Below are 27,368 nucleotides of genomic sequence, written 5' to 3' on the forward strand. Positions count from 1 at the left end.
TTCAGTTAGTCTTCTTGCTGTCGTCTGACTCATATATTTTTTTCCTTAGTTGGTGGCCCAAAAGCCCTTGATGCTGCTTTATTGACATGCTCTTTGGCATAATCTATCACTTATAGTGTGTAGGAAATTGTGTAGCTTAATTTTTTTCCTCCTGCTGCTATAATGGTGAGGGTGTTTAAATGTTTTGTTATGATCACGAACTTGGTATTATGCTGGGATCACACTACAGCTTTTTTTTTTTTTTTTTTTTTTTACTACGACACCCCCAACTGTCGTAACAGTTGGGAGTTTTTCAGTGCAAGTAGGAAAAGCAAAACAAAGGACATCTATCCTTATGGGTGTCTGAAGGAGGATGTTCAGTCCTGGTGTCGGAGGTGGCCCCTTCATTCTCATGTCCAATGGGCCTGTGATGTCTAAGGATGTCCCAAAGAGATCTTCCGACAACGATGGGACATCATACCCATCATAACCTTCCTCTGTCCCATCGTCTTTGGTGGGTAAACTGGGGCTAGTTTCTTTTTTTAAACTGGCGACAACGCACGAGCGGTCACACTGGTCATGATGGTTCTAACGACAACATTTTCATGCTTTACTGCCAAATGTATGTTCAAAGACCAGTCGTAACGCAGTATTTTAACAATTTTTGACTCGTTTGATGTTGAACAATGTCGTTAGCAGCATGTACGACATCATATCTCCCTATAAAGTCATCGTACGTCATCGTACGCCTGATGAAATGGCTTTGCCTGTCTGGAATCTCATCCCAACAGTTTAATGCTGCACTTGATTATTGTAATGTTTCTGTGGTGTTGTGTGACAACAAAGACATCTTATGACATTATACGATATCGCCGCATTAACGTACAACCTGACTTATGACATCTTATGACAAGCCACAAGCTGTTAAAATGACATAATTGCTGCCCTCCTACAACCGTCGGGGATGTCGTAATAAAAATAAAGGTGTAGTTGTGACCCCAGCATTACTTCTCACTGTCAGATGGCATTGAATCAGTGTTCCAATTAGCTGATGTTTATAAACATGTGTCAGCCACACGGGCCAGATTGCTTTTACTTTTACGATGCTTAATTTTTGGAGGAGTAATACTGTTAATAGTAATAATACCAGCAGTAAGATAATGATGCCTGCAGTTAAGATATAGTGAGGGAGCATGTGTACTCCCGTGGGAATTTTGTGGTGAAAGTAAACCACCACATCAGATGGGTCAAGGGGACCCTAAAGACCAAGAAAATACATTTTGACAATCTTATTTTTTGTTTGGTGATTTTTTATTAACAATATTTGAAAGTAACTCAAAATTCCTGATGATCGACATATCAACCAGCTGGTCTTAGGTGTAGCTCATATCACTTACTTTTAACATAAAATACTAGCAACAAATTATTTAATTCCTTAAAAATCCTTGACTTTTATATTCTATATTGAAATGTATATAAAATTATTAAGGTATATCACCGCTAACCCTCCATTTTGGATTTTAAAACACCTCGGAAATTTCCGTAATTACCTCGGCTTAACTCGTGCACCACATAAAATTTACTGTTTTGCACGAACATTTTCTTTCAAATTTTACTTGATTAAAATTCCTATTTAAAACAGAATTATGCATTTATAAGCTCTTTAAATGTTGCAATATCTGTATAGCATGAGCATTATGGGTGATAAACCTTAAAAACAAGCACACAACATCTTTTAATCCTGGTATTTTAACATGATTTATGTATCTTAAATGGATTTAATTATACTGGAATGTTTTTTTTTTACAAACAAACTATATTAAGCAATTATGTCCTTTTGTGTGTTTTAAACATAATGTATCTTTATATTATTTGACTTATTTATGAAGACATGTTTGTAGTTAATTAAGTAGAACATTATTCACATTATTAGAGTATACCATCTATTCATCTTCCTCATCTGACTCTTCCTCATCTGAATGTTCATCACTTTTTACAAATGAATTTTCACATGGTTGTTCTTCATCTGAACACCCACACATATCTGTACAGTTGAGCCCTGTTCGTCGACAAGAACATCTCTGTGAATGGCACTGTGTTTTGCAGCCACATTTGACTAGCTGTAGTACCGACTGTGGTGCAGGCAGTTCTGTTGTCATGATGGGCATCCATCCATCCTCCACTTTTGCCCAACCATATTCTTCAGCAGATGGAATATCTGGACATGCAGCAGTGTTATTCTTCCACACAATGGCCTGGTATTGGCTACGCAGAATAGCTTGCCGTAGTGCAGCTGGAGTGGGTGGAGCTTCTCTGACTCCGCCTGTTTCTTCTTGAAAAGCCACCATCGCAGGTCATCCACTTTTGTAATGTTGGTCTGTGGGACATGCACTTTGCACATGAACTCCTCAATTGCAGCACAATTTCCTGCACTGAGGCCTGTGTTTGTTCCAAGGCATCCTAGTGCTGTGACAATATTCAGGCCAGCAGATTCAAATGCTTTCCAGAAGCTCTGTTTTGCCTTTCCAGCAAAGCTACCAGTATTGTCACTACCACTGAGGGCATGTAGCCCTGGTAGTGCTGCTGCTTTCGAATGTCCAAGTGCATCATATACTTGACTGAGTTGGATGGTACGGTGGTTCTTTCCTATACCTGTAACAAAGTTTGTATTCTTACACAAGTCTGGGTAGCGGTGGATAGCCAGGATAAAGACATCTGTGTCTGGTGAGCAGATGTCAATGCTTGTTGCACCACATGCTGTAGCGTCAGCAGCATGAAGTATCAGCTTTGTATCAGCCTCTTCCTGATCATTATTAAGATAACTCTTATCAGTATGGGTTGCCTTGCATTGTGTACCACATGCAACAACAACGTGGCGCCCTTCTTTTGCTGAATACTCCAGCGTTTTTTGCCCAAGATAAACAGTTAGCTCCATCTTTGTCTGTGAGTGTGACAGCAACCTCTTCATGGATAATTTTGCTATGTTAGTGGTATCTGTAATGTGATAGGCACTTGGAGTATTTGTCCCCTATCTTCTACTACGGGTTGCTTGCTTCAGAGAGTGGGGGACATCATACTGATCAAACACAATGTGTATTTCATCCATTTCTCTGTACTTGTCAAGGATGTGAGAGCTGAAATGGTCAGCCAGATGTGAACAAATCCTGATCCAGTCTGGCTTTGTCAGTGCCTGAACTTCTGCCATTCCATCAATGAGTGCAACTCGATAACTACCTACTTCTTGATCAAGATTGACATCAATAATTTTGGCACCATTTTAGCATAATACACATTCATATATTGCTATATTTACCTGACTTAAGTGCTCATTTGATATTTCACACTTTTTGTTACTTATTCTAAGATAGAAAAACACAATAGAAGCCTTGAAATAATGACTACCAAAATATTAAATGGATATATCTATCAGCATGATCAGTGTTTATGAAAAAAGTACGGGAAAATTATGTGCTGTCTTTCCCATTGAATAACTCATAACACAACAACATGTAAGACTGTCATCATGTTTTTTTCTTTATTTGGGGTCCATTGAACGTATTTATATGATTGGTTTGCTTTCACCACTAAAGTCCCACGGGAGTTAAATTTGATGTACATGCTCCCTCACTAATAGGTGTTAGTACTGATTGCTCATAAGGTAGGTTAGTGATAGTGAGCATCAAAAAGAAGATTAGCCTACAGGAGGTCTCAGCTTTGCATATTAGAGGCAGGGTGGTCATTTTAACCAAATTTTTTAAGTACATTTGCCATATGTTGATTATCATTGGCACAGGTACAGTGCATATGTACTAATGATAATCAACGTCTGACAAGTCAATCATTGGTACATAAATAAGTATACTATGTACCAATGATAATCAACATCTAGTAATTCTGCTCCTCTCTCTTTCCTCCTCCAGTGCTACATTACATGGTGCTTTTTGTTTTCTTTCATAGTTAGATTAACCTGTCATTGTTTATTTTCATGTACAGTAAAACCTCGCATGATGAATGTCTCTAAGGACAAACAATTCGGGAGACGACCAAAAAATTTGTCAATACATCGACCCAGGGGACGAACGATATTTTGGGGGACAAACTCGGTTAAACAGCTCGCCGTTTGTGTGATAGCCAACCCGGCTATCACACAACAACCAAACAAAACATAAGCACAAAAGAAAATAGAAACAGGAACATACAAAAAATATTACATAACATAATCTCCGTGCCACCATGATTTTCTCCTGTTTTTCCTGGGCATGGTGATGTTACCGGCGCGCTCTACTGTAGCTTCCTCGGCATTATCCTCGCTGCTCTGGTGGCTCTCAGTGTTGCTGTCATCATCATCCTGGCCATGTCCAGGTACTGCAGATTGTGGCACATCCATCGCAGCCGTTTCCTCGCTCGCCTGGCAAGGAACACCGCCCTACTGCCCACTCCTCTCACACTGAGCATCACCTCCGAGGATCAAAGGAACTTCCTGGCCACGTACCTTTAACTTCCCTTCTTGGAAGTCCAAACTTGCTCCCACACGCGTGAGGAAGTCAATCCCCTGCAGGCAAGGGTCTTCCAAGGCAGAGACGAAGACTGGCAATCTTTCCATGTTTCCCACGCCAATGTTCACTATAACGGGGCTCCACAGATGCATTGGACAAGATGATTAGATGGTTAACATAAACAATATAAATAATGGCATATGGCAAGATTGTCTTCACATAGTTGCTCTGTTGTATAAAATAAAAACTTGTGTTTCTTGGAAAGAAATAATTTGGCATTGTTGTTTCATGAAAACGAATGGGAATTGTTAGTGAACTTCAGATCAGATGACTACATAATCCGGTCTGGCCTGTAGAAAGCAGTGTATTTGTACAGTTGATTTTCTTTTCAGCACGCTTGATTTATTTACTTACCACAACAGTTCTGTGTTTGGTACTGAACCTTACATTTTAGTGATAATACTGAATTAATGTCAGCTTATTGTTCTTAATGTTAGAAGTTACTTCATAGACTACTGTTCAACACAGGATACCTAAGACCACCTTAGCCATACATCACTAGCTGTTCTGCATTTTGTCTCAACCTCTCATTTGGTAATGTGGGTAAAATTGACACATGATTATTTTTACTTTTTCTATATTTACCAAATTTATTAGCAAATATGACATTTTATTTTTATTTTGTTTTTTATCTTCAGTAAAAGTACTTATTGTTCATCTTTTATTATTATATTTCCCTTTATTATGTAATCTGATCCCATATTATTCATAGTGTTCTTAACTAAAACATTTCATGGTAACTAGTCAAGTATTAGCCAATGTGAAACAGTGTTAATAGATAGTTATGTTTACCACCTTAATAATCACTCAACATGCAGGTGGCAGTCCTGGCAGTGTTGTGGTGTCCCGAGTGCAGGAGGTAGACATCTCTGGTTTGACGGTGCATCCAGCTTGTGTGGTGTCGGTGCTGCTGACTAGTCTGCGCACTGAGTCATGGCAGGCCAATAGTGGACAGCATAGTCTACTACCTGCCCAAAGTGTGATCATCAACATTTCAGGCAAGGTTCTTATGATCCAGAGGGACCAACAACAACCCCTTGGCTCACCCAACAATGGCAAGCTGGTAAGAAAGCAGTGATGTTTACTTGGAATGCTATTGATTGAATTAATTGTCCCATTTAATGGTTCTCTGATTTAATATACTTTTACTTCTCAAGTGACATACTTTTAAAGGCAGACTTCTTAAAGAACCCTCTTGTATCTTTCAAGACACAGATTGTTTGTTGAACTGTCTGATAGTTATTTGGAATCCTCTTCAAAATGGCTTCTTATCTTCATAGTTATCTTTTACTCATTAAGTGAAGGTACTGCAATGTGGAAATAAATAAAGTACAGTGGTGCCTTGGAATACAAATTTAATCCATTCAAAATTTTGTTCTTACTCCAAAATGTTCTTACTCCAAAGCATCAAAATACATGTATTCTTATGGAAGAAATTATAATTAATTCCAAACCACCTCCCAAGATAAAAAAAATTGTATTTTTCACCTAGTTTCATACTTTTTGCATACTATTACTATATATACTACTACTACTATTATGCTATAACTATAGAAGATAGGAAAATAAAGCAGGAAAGTAAGCAAAATATAATATAATGAAAATTCAACTTCTTGTGGTCAGAAACAAGCATCACCTCATGTGACTCCATCAAGCCAGCACCACACACTCTTATATAAGCCAATAAGTTTTTCTTTGATATACTGCATTCATTATGGAAAATAAATCAGGGAAGTAAGCAAATTGTAATATGAAAATTCAAATTCTTCGCAGTCAGAAACAAGTGTCAACACATCCTCCTCAGACGACTCCATCAAGCCAACAATATACACTCTTATCTAAACCAATAACGAGTCAAAAATAACGATTCCAATATTGTCATGCATCATAATGTTTCTGAACTGCTTACTTATCCATGGAAATACATGTATATCTTATATCTCACCAAGAAATACATAAAAAATTATAAAATACAGCATACTGACATAAGTGCTTTCACCATCCTCATGCTTGGCGCCCCCACACTTCCACAAACATATCCTTGTAAAAGCTGATACATGATTGGCTAAGTGTCCACCATCTTGAAAACAATGGACCAATGACAGGCCTCGATATATGACAGATAGCCTCAAGCATAAACAGACTGTGCGGCATAAAGGAGCACACACGGTCCAGATATAAGATATATCTGGACCATCGGAGTGCGGCTTCTGAAAAGCGCCATGATCGTGCCTGATGGGCTATAAGGGTTAAGACTTTTAATTCATGAGCTGGATACTCTCTCATCCCCTTGGATCTTCTAGAATCTTCCATACGTCTGTCTGTATGTCTCGTGACCACGTGTGCTGCTAGGCTAGGTAATGATCTTAATAACTAAAGAAAAATTAATATTATTATCTGCTGCTCTACAAAACAACAACCAAACAACTGCAAACAACACTCCTGAGGCACTGAGGCAGCGTGGTGGCCCAGTATGCAGTCAGCTGATCGAGCAATGCTGCGCACAATTTGTTGACCGCGTTTGTTATTGTTTGCACTTCAAAGCAAAGTTTGCCTTCCAGTGCAAAAAAACATGATTTTTTTTGTTTGTAATCCAGATCATTTGTAATCAAAAGCATTCGTACTCCAAAGTACCACTATATATATATATATATATATATATATATATATATATATATATATATATATATATATATATATATATATATACACACACACAGGCAACCCCTGCTTAACAAAGGGGTTACGTTCCAAAAAAATCCTTCTTTAAGCGAAATTTCGTTAAATGAACCGATTATAACAAGTTTAACCCCTGACTTGAACTTCCATTGAGAGTAAACAAAGCGAGAGTGCATCATAGTACAGTGAAAGGTTTAATGAAAGTAAAAATTATGAAGTTAAACATTTAAGCAGTTTAATTTAAGTCATTATAATGTACACTAATGTATGTATGTACGTAACTTTATAATGTTGATGATCTTAAATTTATAAAGGGAGGGAGAGTGGAGCGGGAAAGACACTAACCAGCAACCTGTGAAATGTAAACAAAGGGCGCATCATTGTATCACGTACAAAACTTATGTAACACGTTTCCACAAGGCTTTCCATTTTATCCATTGTAGAGTCATGAGTTCAGGTGGTTCTTTTAGCTTGCAAGGAAGATATGGTCTCTCCAGCCTTCTTAATAGAGTCTGCTGACTTGAAAATAGTAGAGACAGTAGATGGAGTCAAGATGGTGGCGAGCAATGCTATTAGTTTTCTCGCCTCTCTTGTGTCTGTGAATAATATCCAGATTCACTTCGAGAGTAAGAGACTTCGTGGTCTTCTTAGCAACGCTAGGCGACATTGCAGGGCGTTTTGGTGGTAAGTTGAGCGAGGGAAGACGAGCGGCTGCTGACACTGTTATTGTTAGTGTCATTGTTTTGAACAGGGGGAGTGAGTGGTGTGCGTGTTGTGTTGTCCATGAGAGGCGCTGGTGTATTCAAAAGCCTGTTGGCTTGCGTGATACAGCGGGGCTTTCAAACTTGGAAAAAAATGATGAGGAAAATACTATGCACTGTAATAAGACCTCAGTTAGAGTATGCAGCAGTCATCTGGTCACCGTATATGAAGAAACATGTGAAGAAGATGGAAAGGGTGCAGAGGCTGGTGACAAGGATGATGCAAGAGTTCAAGGAGATAACTTATGAGGAGTGATTGGAGAGGTTGGAATTGACCACATTGGAAGAGAGAAGAATAAGGGGATAACATGATAACATTGTACAAAATAGTGAAGAAAATTGACATACTGGACAGGAATTTAATAAAAGCAACCCCAAGTAGTCACCTGAGAGGACATGCAAATAAACTAACAAAAGATATTTGTTTGAACAATGTCAAGAAGTACAGTTTCCCCTACTGTAGTATTGATCAGTGGAAAAAACTGAATAGTGATGTTGTAGATGCGGCATGTACCAACCAAATGAAAGAGAGATATGACAATTGTGGACAAGGAGGCAGGACACAGAGAGCTTAGCTCGGGCCCTGTAAGACACAAATGGGTAAATACACACACACACATACACACACACACACCGGAATTGGCAGAAATGACCTATGAGGAGAGATTAAAAGAAATGAATTTGCTTACTTTGGAATAAAGAAGAGAAAGAGGAGATTTAATACAGGTTTATAAACTGTTGAACGGTTTGGATGAAGTGGATAATGAACAAATGATGTTGAGAGAGGAAAATTTAAATAGAACTACGAGATCGCATAGTAAAAAGATAGCCAAGGGAATATGCTTGAAGGATGTGAAGAAATATAGTTTCCCACAGAGATGTGTGGAGGTGCGGAATAGTTTGAGTGAGGAGGTGGTGTCAGCGAGGAGTGTGCATAGTTTTAAAGGAAAGTTGGATGTGTGTAGATATGGAGACAGGGCCACACGAGTATGATACCCAGGCCCTGTAAAATTACAACTAGGTGAATACACACACACACACACACACAGCGTCGCTGTCGCTGAGAGAGGACGGCTCGTCTCCGGCTGCGGAGTGCGGACGGGAAGAAGGAAAATACCTATGGTGTTGCAGGGCCCGGGTAACTCTAAGTTAGTGTCCTGTTAATGTCCAACTGTCGCTTAGTGTTGAAAGTGAGGGATATGGAGAGTGATCCCTGAGAGGAGAGTGTGGGCGGTGATTGTTTTGGCCGTAATCAGCTGACGATAGCAAAAATGGCGTCTAGACAAACAAGAGACTTTGAAGGTTTTATTACTACGCCAAAAGGACTGGAGAAACTTGATATGGATGCAAGAATTCAGGCACTGGAAAGTAAGTTCCTAAACATTTTGTCAATAGAAGAAAAACTGGATAGAGTTCTAGCCGAGAATGATTCGTTCAAAAAAGAGATCTATTTGTTAACGTTAGCGAATAAAGAGCTATTGAAAGAAAAAGTAGAGATGGAGAAAGAAAACCAACAACTAAGGAAACAATGTGAAGAGATGAAGGCTAAACTCATGGAAATGTAGATAAAAATATCCGAAGGGGACTTGAGGAAGGAGGAATGCCTTAATCTAATTGATACCAGGATGAAAGAAGTGAACCATGAACATCAGGAGGTACAAAGATTTAGGAGATAGTGAAAAAGCAGGAAGAGGAAAATAAAGTGATTACGCAGAGTGAAATGGTAAAGGCACTAAAGGAAAATGAGTATGTCTTTACTGAACAAGATCTCTGTGGAAGAAGAGGACTTATATGCTGAGGTAGAAGAAAGTGTGAGATTGGGAGCTTTTGAGGAAGGCAAGAATAGACCATTAAAATTGAAATTAAAGTCTCAGGTGGCAGCGGAGGCCTTGTTGAGGAGGGCTTGGAAACTTAAGGACTCTGAAGAAACCAAAACAATTTACATAAGAAGAAATATGTCACAAGATGAGCGAATGAAAATGAAGGAGCTTGTAACTGAAGTGAAGGAGAGGAATGACGAAAGAACAGAGGAGGAAAAGATCAAGTTTTTTTGGAGGATGAGAAATGGGAGGCTAAAGAAGTGGTGGATAAAACACACGGAATAGGCATTACATGGAAGAATGAGACTAGGAATGGAATAAAAGTGACTTACACGAACATAGATGGATTTCTGTCTAAGAGGCTAGAATGTATGGATTACCTAAGAAATAACGAACCGGACATAATGTGTGTAGTGGAAACAAAGCTAAGGCTCGAAATAAAGCTAGACTGGTTTGTTGTAAAACACTACAAAGTATGGAGAAATGATAGAAAAAATAAAGGAGGTGGTGGTATAATGGTTCTTACTAAGGAAGATCTGATAGTGAAGGAGGTGAACTATAGTAAGAGAAATGAAGAAGTGATAAGTATGCTTATAACAGATGGCAAGAGGGACATTAATATTATAACAGTATACATACCACCCAGAACCAGTGCTTGGGAATATGAACAGTACCAAATGGTGATGAGAAATACTCTAGACAGAATGAAGCAAGAACTCATCAGAAAGGATAGAGTGATGATAGTTGGAGACTTTGATTGCAAGGAAATAGTGTGGGAAGTCCGAGTGGAAGAAGGTAACCAGTGGAGTTCCACAAGGGTCAGTGCTTGGTCGAATCATGTTTTTGATTTATGTTAATGATATGCCAGTAGGAATTGACAGTTACATGAACATGTTTGCGGACAATACTGAAATTATGAGGAGAGTAAGGAATGTGGAAGATTGTAACAAGTTACAGGAAGATCTTGATAAAATATATGAGTGGAGTAAGGAGTGGCAGATGGAATTTAATATAGACAAGACCCATGTTATGAAAATGGGAAGAAGTAGATACAGACCGAACTGGGATTACAGGCTGGGTGATGAGAAAATTAAAGAGACCAATGAGGAGAAAGACTTAGGAGTAACCGTGCAAAACACTTTGTCACCGGAGAAACACATTAACAAGATTTTTTGGAAAACATATAACATGCTTCAAAATATTGGCCTTGCGTTCCACTACCTAGATGAAGGAATGATGAAGAAGATATTATGTACCTTAATAAGACCCCAGTTAGAATATGCAGCTTGTATCTGGTCACCACATATGAAGAAAAATATGAAGAAGGTAGAAAGGGTACAGAGGCTGGCAACAAGGATGGTACCAGGACTCAGGGAGTTAGACTATGAGGAAAGACTGAGGAAGCTGGGGCTGACCACATTAGAAGAGAGAAGAACAAGAGGAGACTTGGTAACTATGTATAAATTGGTGAACAAGATTGACATACTGGACAGAGAATTTATAAAGGTGACCACAAGTAATCAGCTCCAAGGACATGGAAAAAAGCTAATAAAAGACATCTGTCTAAATGACGTGAGAAAATACAGTTTCCCGCATCGTAGCATTGATAAGTGGAATAAACCGAGCAGTGATGTCGTTGACGCGGTTTGTGTCAATCAGATGAAAAGGAGATATGACAGGAATTGACAAGGAGACAGGACACAGAGAGCTTAGCTCGGGCCCTGTAATACACAAATAGGTAAATACACACACACACACACACACATACACACACACACACACACACACACACACGGGACATCGTCGATGGCGGAGGTGGTCGCTGAGCTCCAGAGCAATCATCTCTAATTCTACAGTTACCATTGCCTAAGAGTAACCAAGGTGGGAAAGGAGCTGGTAATGTTTGTCCCGTCTCCATATAGTCATGTTAACTGTTGATTAGCAAAATAATGTCCAGGGAAGGTAAATATAAACTGTAGCCTGCGTTTGAGCCATCAGCTGGTTTGTTTACATCTGAGCAACATGGCGGCCGTGAACTCGAAAGATGAATCAGACTTCACAGGATTTCAAGGAATAATGGAGAAGAGCGCTTATGTGAAGAAAATTCTGGAGTTGGAAGGTAAAATTGAAAACTGTTTGAAAAGTATGGGGGCCTGGAAACGAGTTATGACAATGTAAAGAAAGACTGTGCCGATATGAAGAAGGAAAATGAAGCACTGAAAGAGGAAGTTAAGCTAATTAAAGTGAATTGCGAAAAATGTGGAGAATCTCTAGGAAAAGTGATGGAGAAGCAGGCTGAATGGAAAAAAGTCAGGAAGTGGAAAGAAAGGAGGTAAATTACAAAGTTGCAAGTCTGGAAAAGGAAATCAAAGAGTCTGGGGAGAAAACTTTGGGCCTTGCTGAAATTATAGATCAACAGATCATAGAAGAGAAGATTGCTGAGAAAGTGGTGAAGGTTATTAAGTCAAATGAGACATTGGTGAGGGAAACTGTAGACAAAAAGAGATGTGTGGTGATATTTGGTGTGGAGGAGGATAAGACACCGAGTAAAATGGAGAGAGAGAAAAACATAAAAAAGGTGATAAATAATATCATTAATGTGGTGCAGGAGGAGGGAAAAGACCTAGTACAAGAAATAGAGGACTTCCATAGAATTGGAAAGTTCACAAGAGAAGGTATGAGGCCAATAAGAATCAAACTTAAGTCACAAAAGGATGTAGATGAATTGGTGGAGAAGTCATGGAGGCTAGCCCAGCAGGAAACAACAAGGAAGATTTGGTTGAGAAGAGATCTCGGTGAAAAGGAAAGAGAAATGTTAAATGAGTTGAGAAAGGAGGCTTTGAAAAAAATGAAGAGAGGACAGAAGAGGAGAAGAAAGAGTTTTTCTGGAGAATCTTGGATATGAGACTGAGGAAGTGGTTCATAACCCAGAAAAGTACAGCAAGAAAGGACTAAAGAAACTTACGTATGAGCGGAATGTAATGTATTCCAACATAAATGGAGTGATATCGGGATTTTAGAACTCAACGATTACTTGAGGGACAAGAACCCAGATATTGTGGGTCTTACTGAAACAAAACTGAGAGAGGAGAAGACCTGATGATGGTTGGAGAAGGAAATATAATGTTTGGAAAAGAAATAGAGTAGGTAAGATGGGAGGAGGAGTGATGTTGCTGGTTAAAAAGATATAAAGGTGGATCAAGTGAAAGAAGGTATGGGAAAGGCAGAAGTGCTAAAGATCAGAGCAGAAACTAATGAAGGAAAAAGAGGCACTACATAGTGGTGTACGTACCACCTAAGACAAATGCATGGTCAGTACAGGAATATGAAGAAATGATAAGTGATACAGGAACATGTCTGGAAGAAATGTTGGGTGGCTGTGAACGAACTATAATGATGGGAGATTTTAATTGTAAAGAGGTGTGTTGGGAGGACTGGTCAATGGAAGGATCAGAGACAACATGGGGAAATACACTATTGACACTGGCAATGGAAAATGTGTTAACTCAGTGGGTCAAAGAAGATACTAGGTTTGGAGGAGAGGGAGCATCGTCAAGACTGGACTTGGTCTTTAGTACAGAGCCAATGGTCATTGAGGAGATGAGGGTGGAGTGCCCTTTAGCAAAGAGTGATCATGCAGTTTTGGAGTTCAAGGTGATAGATGAAGAGAAATCTAGAAGAAATGAAGAATATAAAGTGGGAAGATGGAATTATGCCAAGACAGATTTTGGAAACCTAAAGAAATTCTTTCAAGAGACAAATTGGATGAAATTCAAGAGTGCTAAGGAGCAAATGAAAAGTGGAAGGAATTTATAAAAATATACAAAGAAGGTGAGAAAAATTTGTACCAATAAGACAACATAGAGAAGTTGGAAAGCAGGACTGGTTTAACGATAGATGTGAAAAGGCTAGAACAAGAAAAGAGGATGCATGGAAGAGGTGGAGAAGGAAAAGACGGATTAAGCAGTGGGAAAGTTACAAAAGAGCAAGAAATGAATATGTGTTGATTAGAAGAGAAGAAAGAAAGAAACAAGAAAAGGATATAATTGATAAATGTAAAGACCAACCAAGGCTTTTTACAGACATGTGAACAACAACATCAAAAATAGAGAAAGTATTGAAAGTTTAGAAGTAAATGGAGTATGCAGTGAAGATCCCAGGAAATGGCAGAGGCTATGAATGGATGCTTTCGGAAGGTATTCACAAAGGAGACTGCTTTTGACAAACCACTGGTAATGGAACAGAAAGGGATTATGAAGGAGTTTCAAGTAACTGTGGAGGAGATCAAGAACATGATGGGGAGTTTAGAAGTGAGAAAAGCTGTGGGACCTGATGGGGTATCAGGATGGATTTTAAGAGAATGCAGGAGCAATTGGCAGAAAAAGTTTGTGAAGTAATTGATGCCTCATTAAGGGAAGGTGTAGTGCCCCAAGACTGGAAAAGAGCTAACATTGTCCCAATCTATAAATCAGGTAACAAGAGAGACCCATTGAACTATAGACCAGTGTCACTTACAAGTGTGGTAGCTAAGATGTGTGAGAGGGTGGTGAAGAATAGATGGACAGACTTCTTGGAGAAAAATGACATACTTTGTGAGTGTCAATTTGGTTTTAGAAAAGGGCGTTCATGCACGACAAACCTGATATGTTACTATTCGAGGGTGATAGATGTAATACAGGAAAGAGATGGTTGGGCTGATGGAATATATCTGGATTTAAAAAAGGCCTTTGATAAGGTACCACACCGGAGACTGATCTGGAAACTTGAAATGGTAGGAGGAGTGCATGGCAGTTTACTAAAATGGATGGAAGACTTTTGGTAGGAAGAGAAATGAGAACAATAATTAAGGACAGACCATCAGAATGGGGATTGGTGGAGAGTGGAGTTCCACAGGGATCAGTGTTGGCACCAGTAATGTTCGCGGTCTACATAAATGACATGGTGGATGGGGTGTCCAGTTATGTGAGCCTATTTGCAGACGATGCAAAATTGTTAAGAAAAGTGAGATGTGACAAAGATTGCGAACTACTCCAGGAAGACTTGGACAGAATATGGAAATGGAGCTGTACATGGCAAATGGAGTTCAACACGACAAAATGCAAGAAAATAGAGTTTGGCAAGAGTGAAAGAAGAATCAGGAGTATGTACAAGATAGGAAATGAAGACATAAAACCAGTCATGAAGAAAAAGACCTTGGGGTGACAATTACCAATGACCTATCGCCAGAGAGACATATAAACAAAATAATTGGAGAAGTATTGAACTTATTGAGGAACATAAGAGTGGCGTTCGTATATTTAGATGAAGAAATGATGAAGAAAATAATTACTGCAATGATAAGACCGAGGCTTGAATATGCAACAATACAGTGGGCTCGAACTTAAAGAAACACATAAGGAAACTAGAGAAAGTACAGAGGGCTGCAACAAAATGGTGCCTGACTTAAGAGATTTGACTTATGAAGACAGACTGAAAAGAATGCAACTTCCGACCCTGGAAAACAGAAGAGAAAGGGGAGACCTGATAGCAATATACAGAGTGATGATTGGCATGGAAAAATGGATAGGGAAGATCTGTGTATGTGGAATGAAAGAATGTCGAGAGGGCATGGGAAAAACTAAAATGGCCACTTATAGGAGAGATGTGAAAAATATAGCTTCCCTCATAGAAGGGTGGAAGCATGGAATAGTTTAGACGTGGAAGTGGTCAACGCAAGGAATATTCATGATTTTAAGAAAAAGCTGGACATTAATAAATATGGAGACGGGACAACACGAGCATAGCTCTTTTCCCGTATGTTACAATTAGGTAAATACAATTAGGTAAATACACACACACACACACACACACACACACACACACACACACACACACACACACACACACACACACACACTACTTAAGAGAGTGTCAAATATTGAATGTAAACTAGATAAACTGATAAAGGAGAAGATGGAAATGAAAGAGAATAAAGAACAGGAAATGGAGTTTATAAGACTGAGAGAAAGGATAAGAAAAGTGGAAGAAAATGAAGCTAGGCTAAGAGCGGAAAACGAAGAACTAAAAAAGGAAGTAGCTAACTACAAGAAGCAGATGGAAGAAGGACTCGGTAAAGCCGAGAAAGAAAAGGAGAAGCTGAAAGATCTAGTAAACAAGGAAGAGGAAAGAGTACAGAACGTGATTAAAAAAGAAGTACAAGCATGGAGAGTCCAAGATAAGAAAGATAAGGCCGATTTTCAGGAGGTGATTCAAGAACAACTTAAAGAAAAAGAAGAAAATATGACAAACAAAATGATAGGAGTCCTCAAGACAAAAGAAAATCTAGTTAGAGAAATTGCAGAAAAAAGAAGAGTGTAGTCGATTTGGAATAAAAGAAAAAATATAAAATATAGACCAAAAAGAAAAAGAAGAAATGAAATCAGTCAAAGACCTACTGAAGAATCTTAATGACGAAGATAGGCAGAACTTGGAAGAGGAAGTAGAAGAAATAAACAGAATGGGACCATATCAAGAAGGAAAACGAGACCAATTAAAATACTACTAAAATCACAAGCAGCAACAGAAGAAATATTATATAGAACAACAAAACTTAGAGAAACAGAAGGCTGCAAGGATATCTATATAAAGAAAAATAGAAATGAGGAAGAAAGGAAGAGATACAATGAACTGGCAGCAGCAGTAAGGGAAAAGAATAATGAAAGGTCAGAAGAGGAGAAGAAGGCATTTTTTTGGAGAATTCTAGGAGACAGGATAAGGAAATGGTATATAAATGAGAAGGAAGAGAAAAAAGTGGAACAAGTTTAACTAAAAATGATAAAGGCAAAAGACTAAAAATGATGTATACGAACATAGACGGGTTTTATCAAGTAAATTAGAATTAAGAGATTACATAAGGAAAGAAAATCCAGATATTGTATGCCTGGCTGAAACAAAACTAAATGAGGAAATCAAAACAGTCTTGGATAATAGGTATAATGTATGGAGAAGAGACAGAGAAGGTAAAGGAGGAGGAGGAGTCATGATAATGTTAAGGAAGGAGATAGTGATCAATCAAGTGGAATGTGGGGAAGGAAAAGCAGAAGTATTGTATATTAAGATGCATATTAATAAAAAAGAGATAACAATCATTGTAACATATGTGCCACCAAAAACAAATTCATGGACCAATCAAGAATATAAAGACATGATAGATGACACAATAAGGAGTCTAATGAGAATCGTTAAAGAAAGGAGAAAAGTGATATTAGTAGGAGATTTCAACTGTAAAGAAGTGGACTGGGAAAATTATGAAAGTGGTATGGGGGAAGAAGCCTGGGGAGAAAGATTCTTGAACCTAATGATAGACAATATGATGGACCAGAGAGTAAAGGAATGCACAAGATTCAGAGGAAACGAGCGAGCGAGATTGGACCTAGTTTTTACAAGGGTATACAAATGAATGACGATATAAGATATAAGTGCCCATTGGGAAAGAGTGACCATGCAATATTAGAAATAGATATAGAAGAAGGAAAGGAAGATAGAGACGATTCATACAAAGGAGACCGATTAAATTACAGAAAGGCTGATATTGAGAATCTCAAGAACTATTTTAAAACGTAGACTGGGAGGAGATGGAAAACTCAGAGACAATGCAAGACAAATATAACTTATTTTTGGAAATATACAAAACAGGAGTCAGGAATATGTCCCAAAATATAGACCAAAAGAAGAAGGAAAGAAAGATTGGTTTAATGCAAGGTGTGCTAGGGCAAAGGAGAAAAGAGATGGAGCATGGAAAAGGTGGAGGAGAAATAGAATCCAACAAACAAGGAAAACTTCAAGGCAAGAAATGAATATGTTAAGGTGAGGAAGGAAGAGGAAAAGAACTTGAAAAAGATATTGTCGAAAAATGTAAGGAGCAACCAAAATTGTTCTATAGATTCATAAATGGAAAAATTAGGCAAAAAGAAACAATAGAAAGGTTAAAAGGAGAGAACGGATGGTGGAAGACCCAAAAGTATGGCAGAACTATTAAATAAAAATTCCAGGAGGTCTTTACTAAAGAATCCAAATTTGAGAGGCCACAGGGTAATAGAGAGACAATCTATATGAAAGAGATTAAAGTAACCAAGCTTGAAATAAAAGAGTTAATGAAGGAACTGGATGAAGAGAAGGCAATGGGTCCGGATGAAGTCTCAGGCAGAATACTGAAAGAATGTAGGGAAGAACTAGCAAGTCCTATATACAACATCATAAAATGCTCAATAGAAAATGGAACAGTGCCAGTAGAATGGAAAAGAGCTGAGGTGGTTCCCATATATAAGAATGGAAGGAAAGAACCACCTTTAAATTACAGACCGGTATCACTAACTAGTGTAATATGCAAGATGTGTGAAAGAATAATAAAGAAACAATGGATCGAGTTCCTTGAAGACAACAAATTAATATCAAATAGCCAATTTGGTTTTAGAAAAAGACGGTCTTGTGTAACTAATTTATTGAGTTTCTATTCTAGAATAGTTGATAGAGTACAAGAGAGAGAGGGATGGGTTGACTGCATCTACTTGCATTTAAAAAAGGCGTTTGACAAAGTGCCACACGCAAGATTACTGTGGAAGTTAGAGGAAGTAGAAGTTGGAGCGGGAGGACACGGTGTGGACCAAGGTGAGGTTATGCACCCTTGTTACCTGTTATCCAAACTTGGAGCAGGTTGTCATTTATTCATTGACTATTGTTATTTACTTGTGGTCTTGTGGGTGTTGTATTGTGCCTGTGTTTTTTCTCGTTATCTCTCAGGAGCGGGACATGTGACAGAAGTGTGCCGTTGTGAAGGTGTTTGGTACATCAGTATGTCTTCCTCGGGTGGTTCTACACCTCAAGCGGTTCCTCACATTCTCGTGGAAGCCGACTCTATTCGTCCACTAGGCATAAGTCGAGGAAGAATATTCAACGGTCTGGGGCCTCTGCTGGTGAGGATGCCGTTGCAAGTGATCGTGTGTCTAAGATGGGCCCGACCACCAGTTATCCAGTCTGGAGAAGTTAGCAAACTACTTTATCCAAGATTTTGGAGGCTTTGGCTGTACTTCAAGAGGATGTGAATAAACTTAAGAGTGACAGAGGTGACAGTGCAAGTGTTGGTAAGTGGCCAGCACAGGACTTAGGTGGTACTCATGAATTTTCTGCCTCCCATCCCCCTTCTACCTCTGGTGAATTTTCTGGGTTTAGGTCAAAGAAGTGAGTGCTGAAGAAGGTGAGATTGAAGATGAGGTTCCTTCTGGCAGTATTCTGTTACAAGCAGCTAAGGCCTATGTGCCCGTGGATGACTGTTCTGAAGCTATTGAAGAACCGATTGCTGCAATGGTGAATCACTGGTTTTCTCATGGTTTGAAAGATGAAGTCCATAAGGAGATTTTGGCAGATGAGGTTTCTAAACGTCCTAGAAACTGTAAGGCACTTATTCCAGTCGAGTGCAACTCACAAGCGCTGGATGCCCTACCCACTGAGGCAAAGAAAGCTGATTTCAGACTAAAGGAAGTCGGCAAGGATATAACTAAGGCTGCCACTATCATTGTTAAATCACTTACTGTTCTGGACAAGTTTACTAATGAGGAGCACAATCAGGTTATTTGTCATGAGGTGGCTATGCTTAATGGGGCCTTTTGGTTGTTAGGGCATGCTAACTTTAAACTAAATATGAATAGACGGTATTTCCTCAAACGTGAGATAAACCAAAAGTATGCCCACTTATGCACTGATAAGACTCCTGTGACTGGCTTACTGTTTGGGGATGATCTTACTCAAGCTACCAAACAGATTGAGGAGGCTGAGAGGCTGAAAAACAAGTTTATCAACAAGAAGACTTCCCATTTTGGAGCTCAGGTCTTGGGAAGTTTAGTGGTGGCAAGCAACGTGGTTTCTTTGGGAAGCCAGCTTTCCGGGGTATGTTAACCCAGTTTAAACCGTACGGTTTACACAAACCTGCCACCAGAGGGGACAGCTGCCCTTCTTATCTCAGAGGGAACTCCTCTTCAAAAAACTCAAGAGGCCGGGGACACTACAATCCCCGGCAGTAATTCAGGTAAGGCATGAATTTGAAGCGGGTCAGCTTCACAAGTTTATTGATAAGTGGTGCAAACTTACTAATGATCCTTTCATTTTGGATATTGTTAAACATTGCCATCTTGAGATCGATGAACAGAACATTACTCATTTATTTTCTGAGGAAGTGAAATACAGATTTAGTGATGAGGAGAAAGTTATTATGACTAATGAAATAAATAAATTGTTGAGCTTGAAGGTTATCAAGGAGACTCACAGACAGGTGTGCCAGATTATTTTGCCAATTTTCTTGAGAGAGAAAAAAAAGGGTGGCTATAGGATGGTGCTTAATTTGAAGAAACTCAACAAATTCATGAATTACAACCATTTCAAAATGGAAAATTTTGAGCAGGCAGTTTTGGTGCCTACCAAAACTGATTTTTTCACATTAATACAAAACCCAATATTTTGCAAAATCTCCACAGTATCTTTAAAACAAGCAACACAATCCTCAACTGAGTTGCTACACATAAGAGTATCATCTATAAAGGAAGTAATGGTGTAGCCTTTTAATCTCAAAAAAGAAAAAACTGGCTTCAAAAGTTTAGTGAAAAGACGAGGGCCTGCAGAAACACCATTAGGAAGGCAAGTGAATTGGTATATCTTCCCTGCCCATTTAAAACAAAGATATTTTTGCAGCTCTTCTGCAATTTTGACTGAATAATAAGCATGCTTCAGATCAACAGAAGCCATGAAAGCACCTGAACTGATTAGCCTAATTGCCTGCTCAAAATTTTCCATTTTGAAATGGTTGTAATTCATGAATTTGTTGAGTTTCTTCAAATTAAGCACCATCCTATAGCTACCCTCTTTTTTCTCTCTCAAGAAAACTGGCAAAATAATCTGGCACACCTGTCTGTGAGTCTCCTTGATAACCTTCAAGCTCAACAATTTATTTATTTCATTAGTCATAATAACTTTCTCCTCATCACTAAATCTGTATTCCACTTCCTCAGAAAATAAATGAGTAATGTTCTGTTCATCGATCTCAAGATGGCAATGTTTAACAATGTCCAAAATGAAAGGATCATTAGTAAGTTTGCACCACTTATCAATAAACTTGTAAACCGTACGGTTTAAACTGGGTTAACATACCCCGGAAAGCTGGCTTCCCAAAGAAACCAAGTTGCTTGCCACCACTAAACTTCCCAAGACCTGGAGCTCCAAAATGGGAAGTCTTCTTGTTGATAAACTTGTTTTTCAGCCTCTCAGCCTCCTCAATCTGTTTGGTAGCTTGAGTAAGATCATCCCCAAACAGTAAGCCAGTCACAGGAGTCTTATCAGTGCATAAGTGGGCATACTTTTGGTTTATCTCACGTTTGAGGAAATACCGTCTATTCATATTTAGTTTAAAGTTAGCATGCCCTAACAACCAAAAGGCCCCATTAAGCATAGCCACCTCATGACCAATAACCTGATTGTGCTCCTCATTAGTAAACTTGTCCAGAACAGTAAGTGATTTAACAATGATAGTGGCAGCCTTAGTCCTTTAGTCTGAAATCAGCTTTCTTTGCCTCAGTGGGTAGGGCATCCAGCGCTTGTGAGTTGCACTCGACTGGAATAAGTGCCTTACAGTTTCTAGGACGTTTAGAAACCTCATCTGCCAAAATCTCCTTATGGACTTCATCTTTCAAACCATGAGAAAACCAGTGATTCACCATTGCAGCAATCGGTTCATCAATAGCTTCAGAACAGTCATCCACGGGCACATAGGCCTTAGCTGCTTGTAACAGAATACTGCCAGAAGGAACCTCATCTTCAATCTCACCTTCTTCAGCACTCACTTCTTTTGACCTAAACCCAGAAAATTCACCAGAGGTAGAAGGGGGATGGGAGGCAGAAAATTCATGAGTACCACCTAAGTCCTGTGCTGGCCACTTACCAACACTTGCACTGTCACCTCTGTCACTCTTAAGTTTATTCACATCCTCTTGAAGTACAGCCAAAGCCTCCAAAATCTTGGATAAAGAAGTATTGCTAACTTCTCCAGACTGGATAACTGGTGGTCGGGCGTCCATCTTAGACACACGATCACTTGCAATGGCATCCTCACCAGCAGAGGCCCCAAACCGTTGAATATTCTTCCTCGTCTTATGCCTAGTGGACGAATAGAGTCGGCTTCCACGAGAATGTGAGGAACCGCTTCTTGGAGGTGTAGAACCACCCGAGGAAGACATACTGATGTACCAAACACCTTCACAACGGCACACTTCTGTCACATGTCCCGCTCCTGAGAGATAACGGGAAAAAACACAGGCACAATACAACACCCACAAGACCACAAGTAAATAACAATAGTCAATGAATAAATGACAACCTGCTCCAAGTTTGGATAACAGGTAACAAGGGTGCATAACCTCACCTTCGTCCACGCCGTGTCCTCCCTCTCCAAATGGATAACAGGAAAGGAATACCAGGCACTCTTCCCGCTCCAACGGGATCACGGGGTAATAAAGTAAGGTATTAAATAAGTGCCAACCAGCTCTGAAAAACAGATAACGGATAACCAATCCCAAAATGGCAAACCGCAGCTGCAAGACAAACACGTCTTGCCTGTACCGAGAACAAAGCGTCACTGTCGGTACCTTGATCTTTGCGTATCTCATGTGTAGCCTCTCCAGCAATGGCGGTGGGTTGCTGAAGTAAAATTGAAATTAAAGTCTCAGGTGGCAGCTGAGGCCTTGCTGAGGAGGGCTTGGAAACTTAAGGACTCTGAGGAAACCAAAACAATTTACATAAGAAATATGTCACAGGATGAATGAATGAAAATGAAAGAGCTTGTAACTGAAGTGAGAGAGAGTAATGACGAAAGAACAGATGAGGAAAAGACCAAGTTTTTTTTGGAGGATGAGAAATGGGAGACTAAAGAAGTGGTGGATAAGACAGACAGAATAGACATTACACTGACAGAAACATGGAAGAAGAGACTAGGAATAGAATTCAAGTGACTTACACGAATATAGATGGATTTTAGTCTAAGAGGCTAGAATGTATGGATTACCTAAGAAATAACGAACCGGACATAATGTGTGTAGTGGAAACAAAGCTAAGGCCCGAAATAAAGCTAGATTGGTTTGTTGTAAAACACTACAAAGTATGGAGAAATGATAGAAAAAATAAAGGAGGTGGTGGTATAATGGTTCTTACTAAGGAAGATCTGATAGTGAAGGAGGTGAACTATAGTAAGAGAAATGAGGAAGTGATAAGTATGCTTATAACAGATGGCAAGAGGGACATTAATATTATAACAGTATACATACCACCCAGAACCAGTGCTTGGGAATATGAACAGTACCAAATGGTGATGAGAAATACTCTAGACAGAATGAAGCAAGAACTCATCAGAAAGGATAGAGTGATGATAGTTGGAGACTTTAATTGTAAAGAAATAGTGTGGGAAGACTACGAAGTGGTGAACGGTGGTGAGTGGGCAGAGGAATTGTTAAAGGTAGCAACAAATAACTTTATGACACAGTGGGTGAGATCACCAACAAGGTGCAGGGGACAAGATGTTGCAGCAAGGTTGGCTTTGGTATTTACCAGGGGCATCTCTCTAAAAGAGGAAATTGAACATGAATGTCCCTTGGGGAAAAGCGACCATGATGTCCTAAGCTTTGAGCTGGATACGGAATTAAGCACGAATAAGATTGTGGAACACAGGGAGGAAAAATAAAATTTTATTAGGGCAAATTATAACCATATAAGGAGTTCTTTAATGAAATTGACTGGTCCGTGGTATACCAGGAAAGAGATATGCAATTGAAATACGATAAATTTATGGATTTGTATAACTCTGCTGTGAAAAAGTTTGTGCCATATCACAGAAAGAGGACTTTGAATAATAAACAGTGGTTTAATAGAAATTGTGAAGAAGCAAAAAGAACAAAGAAAAGGCATGGAAGAAACTTAAGAAAAACAGTGATGTATTATCAAGAGAAGTTTGAAAAACAGCAAGGAATAGATATATTGAAGTAAGGAGAACAGCATAAAAAGAATATGAACAGAGGGTGCTGGGAAACTGTGATAGTGACCCAAAATGTTTTACAAATTCATAAATGGAAAACTAAATATAAGGGAGGCAATAGAAAAGGTAAAAATGGGAAGAAGTATATGAGGATGCTAGAGATATAGCTGAAATTTTGAACGACAACTTTTGCAAAGTGTTTACAAAGGAGGAGCATTTTATGGGAGGAAGGCCTACGGAAATAAAGCAAATGCAGGACATCATGGTTACTAAGGAAGATGTAAGGAAAATTATAAGCAATCTGGATATTAATAAATCAATGGGGCCTGATGGCATATCTGGGAGGTTGCTAAAAGAATGTAAGGATCAATTGTTGAACCCCGTATTTGATATTGTGGAAACCTCCATACGAACAGGATTAGTCCCGAAAGAGTGGAAAAGAGCTGACATTGTGCCTATATATAAGAATGGTAGTAGAATGGAACCGCTAAATTATAGACCAGTATCGTTGACTAGTATATTGTGCAAGGTATGTGAAGAAGTAATTAAAGCTAAGTGGAGTGAGTATCTAGAAAGTGAAAACATTCTGAGTGAAAGACAGTTTGGTTTCAGAAAAGGAAGATCGTGCGTATCCAATTTATTATGTTTTTATTCAAGAGTGACTGACATACTACAACATAGAGAGGGATGGGTGGATGCTATCTACCTGGACTTGAGAAAGGCCTTTGATAAAGTACCACACAATAGACTGATGTGGAAACTAAAGAAGATTGGAGGAGTAAATGATAAACTAGCAAAATGGATGGAAAATTACTTAGTGGGAAGAGAAATGAGAACAGTGGTGAGAGGAAGGAAGTCCGAGTGGAAGAAGGTAACCAGTGGAGTTCCACAAGGGTCAGTGCTTGGTCCCATCATGTTTTTGATTTATGTTAATGATATGCCAGTAGGAATTGACAGTTACATGAACATGTTTATGGACGATACTAAAATTATGAGGAGAGTAAAGAATGTGGAAGATTGTAACAAGTTACAGGAAGATCTTGATAAAATATATGAGTGGAGTAAAGAGTGGCAGATGGAATTTAATATAGACAAGACCCATGTTATGAAAATGGGAAGAAGTAGATACAGACCAAACTGGGATTACAGGCTGGGTGATGAGAAAATTAAAGAGACCAATGAGGAGAAAGACTTAGGAGTAACCGTGCAAAACACTTTGTCACCGGAGAAACACATTAACAAGATTTTTGGAAAACATATAACATGCTTCAAAATATTGGCCTTGCATTCCACTACCTAGATGAAGGAATGATGAAGAAGATATTATGTACCTTAATAAGACCCCAGTTAGAATATGCAGCTTGTGTCTGGTCACCGCATATGAAGAAAAATGTGAAGAAGGTGGAAAGGGTACAGAGGCTGGCAACAAGGATGGTACCAGGACTCAGGGAGTTAGACTATGAGGAAAGGCTGAGGGAACTGGGGCTGTCCTCATTAGAAGAGAGAAGAACAAGAGGAGACATGATAACTATGTATAAATTGGTGAACAAGATTGACATATTGGACAGAGAGTTGATAAAGGTGACCACAAGTAATCATTTCCGAGGACATGGAAAAAAATTAATAAAAGACATCTGTCTAAATGACGTGAGAAAATACAGTTCCTCGCATCGTAGTATTGATAAGTGGAGTAAACTGAGCAGTGATGTCGTTGACTCGGTGTGTCAATCAGATGAAAAGAGAGATATGACAGGAGTGGACAAGGAGACAGGACACAGAGAGCTTAGCTCGAGCCCTGTAATACACAAATAGGTAAATACAAATAGGTAAATACACACACACACACACACACACGCGCCCGGTAGCTCAGTGGTTAGAGCGCTGGCTTCACAAGCCAGAGGACCAGGTTTCCATTCCCTGGCCGGGTGGAGATATTTGGGTGTGTCTCCTTTCATGTGTAGCCCCTGTTCACCTAGCAGTGAGTAGGTACGGGATGTAAATCAAGGAGTTGTGACCTTGTTGTCCCGGTGTGTGATGTGTGCCTGGTCTCAGGTCTATCCGAAGATCGGAAATAATGAGCTCTGAGCTCGTTCCGTAGGGTAACGTCTGGCTGTCTCGTCAGAGACTGCAGCAGATCAAACAGTGAAACACACACACACACACACACACACACACACACACACACACACACACACACACACACACGATGGAGTGGATGAGAAATTATTTGACAGGTAGAGAAATGAGGACGGTAGTGAAGGGAGTGAAGTCAGAGTGGAGTAAGGTAACAAGTGGAGTTCCCCAAGGTTTGGTGCTTGGTCCCATCATGTTCCTGATCTATATAAATGACATGCCAGAGGGAGTGAGAAGTTATGTGAATATGTTTGCAGATGATGCAAAGATTATGAGGAGAGTGAGGAATATGCATGACTGTAATATACTGCAGAAGGACTTGGACAAAATATATGAATGGAGCAGGACGTGGCAAATGGAATTCAATACCAACAAAAGCTGTGTAATGAGAATGGGTAGAAGTAAATATAGACCATATAAAGACTACCAGCTGGGGAGGAAGACTGTAATTGAAGTCAGTGAAGAAAAAGACTTGGGAGTGACTGTACAGAGTAATCTGTCTCCAGAAAAGCACATTAATAGAATATTTGGAAAAACGTACAGCATGCTCCAAAGTATAGGATGGGCATTTAATTACATGGACGGGAACATGGTAAAGAAAATATTGACCACCCTGATTAGGCCACAGTTGGAATATGCATCAGTAATTTGGTCACCATACATGAAGAAACATGTCAAGAAACTGGAAAGAGGTTAGCAACAAGAATGATACCAGACTTTAAGGAGGTACCGTATGAGGAGAGGTTAAATAGGCTGGAATTAAGCATGTTGGAAGAAAGAAGAGTCAGAGGGGATATGATAACAATGTTCAAAATAGTACATGGAGTGGACATATTGGATAGGGAGAACCTGATCATAATGGCATCCAGTAATTACCTAAGAGGACACCCAAAGAAAATACTGAAGGACTCCTGCACGAGTGACATCAAGAAGTATAGCTTCCCGTACCGGAGCATTGATGCATGGAACAAACTGAGCGTGGATGTGGTGTGTGTGGCGAGTGTCAGTCAAATGAAGGAAAAATTGGACAAGTGTGGACAAAGAGACAGGACATAGAGAGCTATGGCTCGGGCCCTGTAATCACAAATAGGTAAATACACACACACACCTTCATGCCACCGAACCTTTTTTTTTCCTTACAGTGTAAATGCTTCTTTGTTTTGTGGTTTTGTGATTTAGCGAAGGACTTCTATATATTATTTATCATTGTGATTTGTTAGAAGATTACTCTAATATTGCATAAAATGCCATATTGAATGATTTTTGTATTGATATTTATCGGGCATGGAACGGATTAATTTGATTTTCATCGTTTTAAATGGAAAAATTTACTTTGAGATAGGAGTGTTTCAGGATACGAGGTATGCTGTGAAATGAGTTAAACTTGTAATCTGAG

The 27,368-nt window shown here is 39.2% G+C and overlaps 1 protein-coding gene across 4 annotated transcripts in view; it reads left to right on the top strand.

The window, feature by feature from the left end:
* The window catches only part of LOC123500100 (guanine nucleotide exchange factor subunit Rich-like), a 303,302-nt gene that overhangs the window by 111,819 nt on the left and 164,115 nt on the right, over positions 1-27,368 (top strand). For all 4 annotated transcript variants that reach the window (XR_006673172.1, XM_045248758.1, XM_045248759.1 and 1 more), the window contains one exon: positions 5,354-5,598. Coding sequence is in view for 3 of the 4 variants with exons in the window: in XM_045248758.1 (XP_045104693.1) it covers positions 5,354-5,598 (245 nt within the window). In the remaining variant the exon portion in view is untranslated. The remainder of the gene's footprint in view (positions 1-5,353; positions 5,599-27,368) is intronic.

Source organism: Portunus trituberculatus, chromosome 50 (genome assembly GCF_017591435.1).
Source record: "Portunus trituberculatus isolate SZX2019 chromosome 50, ASM1759143v1, whole genome shotgun sequence".
In the NCBI taxonomy this organism is placed as follows: domain Eukaryota; kingdom Metazoa; phylum Arthropoda; class Malacostraca; order Decapoda; family Portunidae; genus Portunus; species Portunus trituberculatus.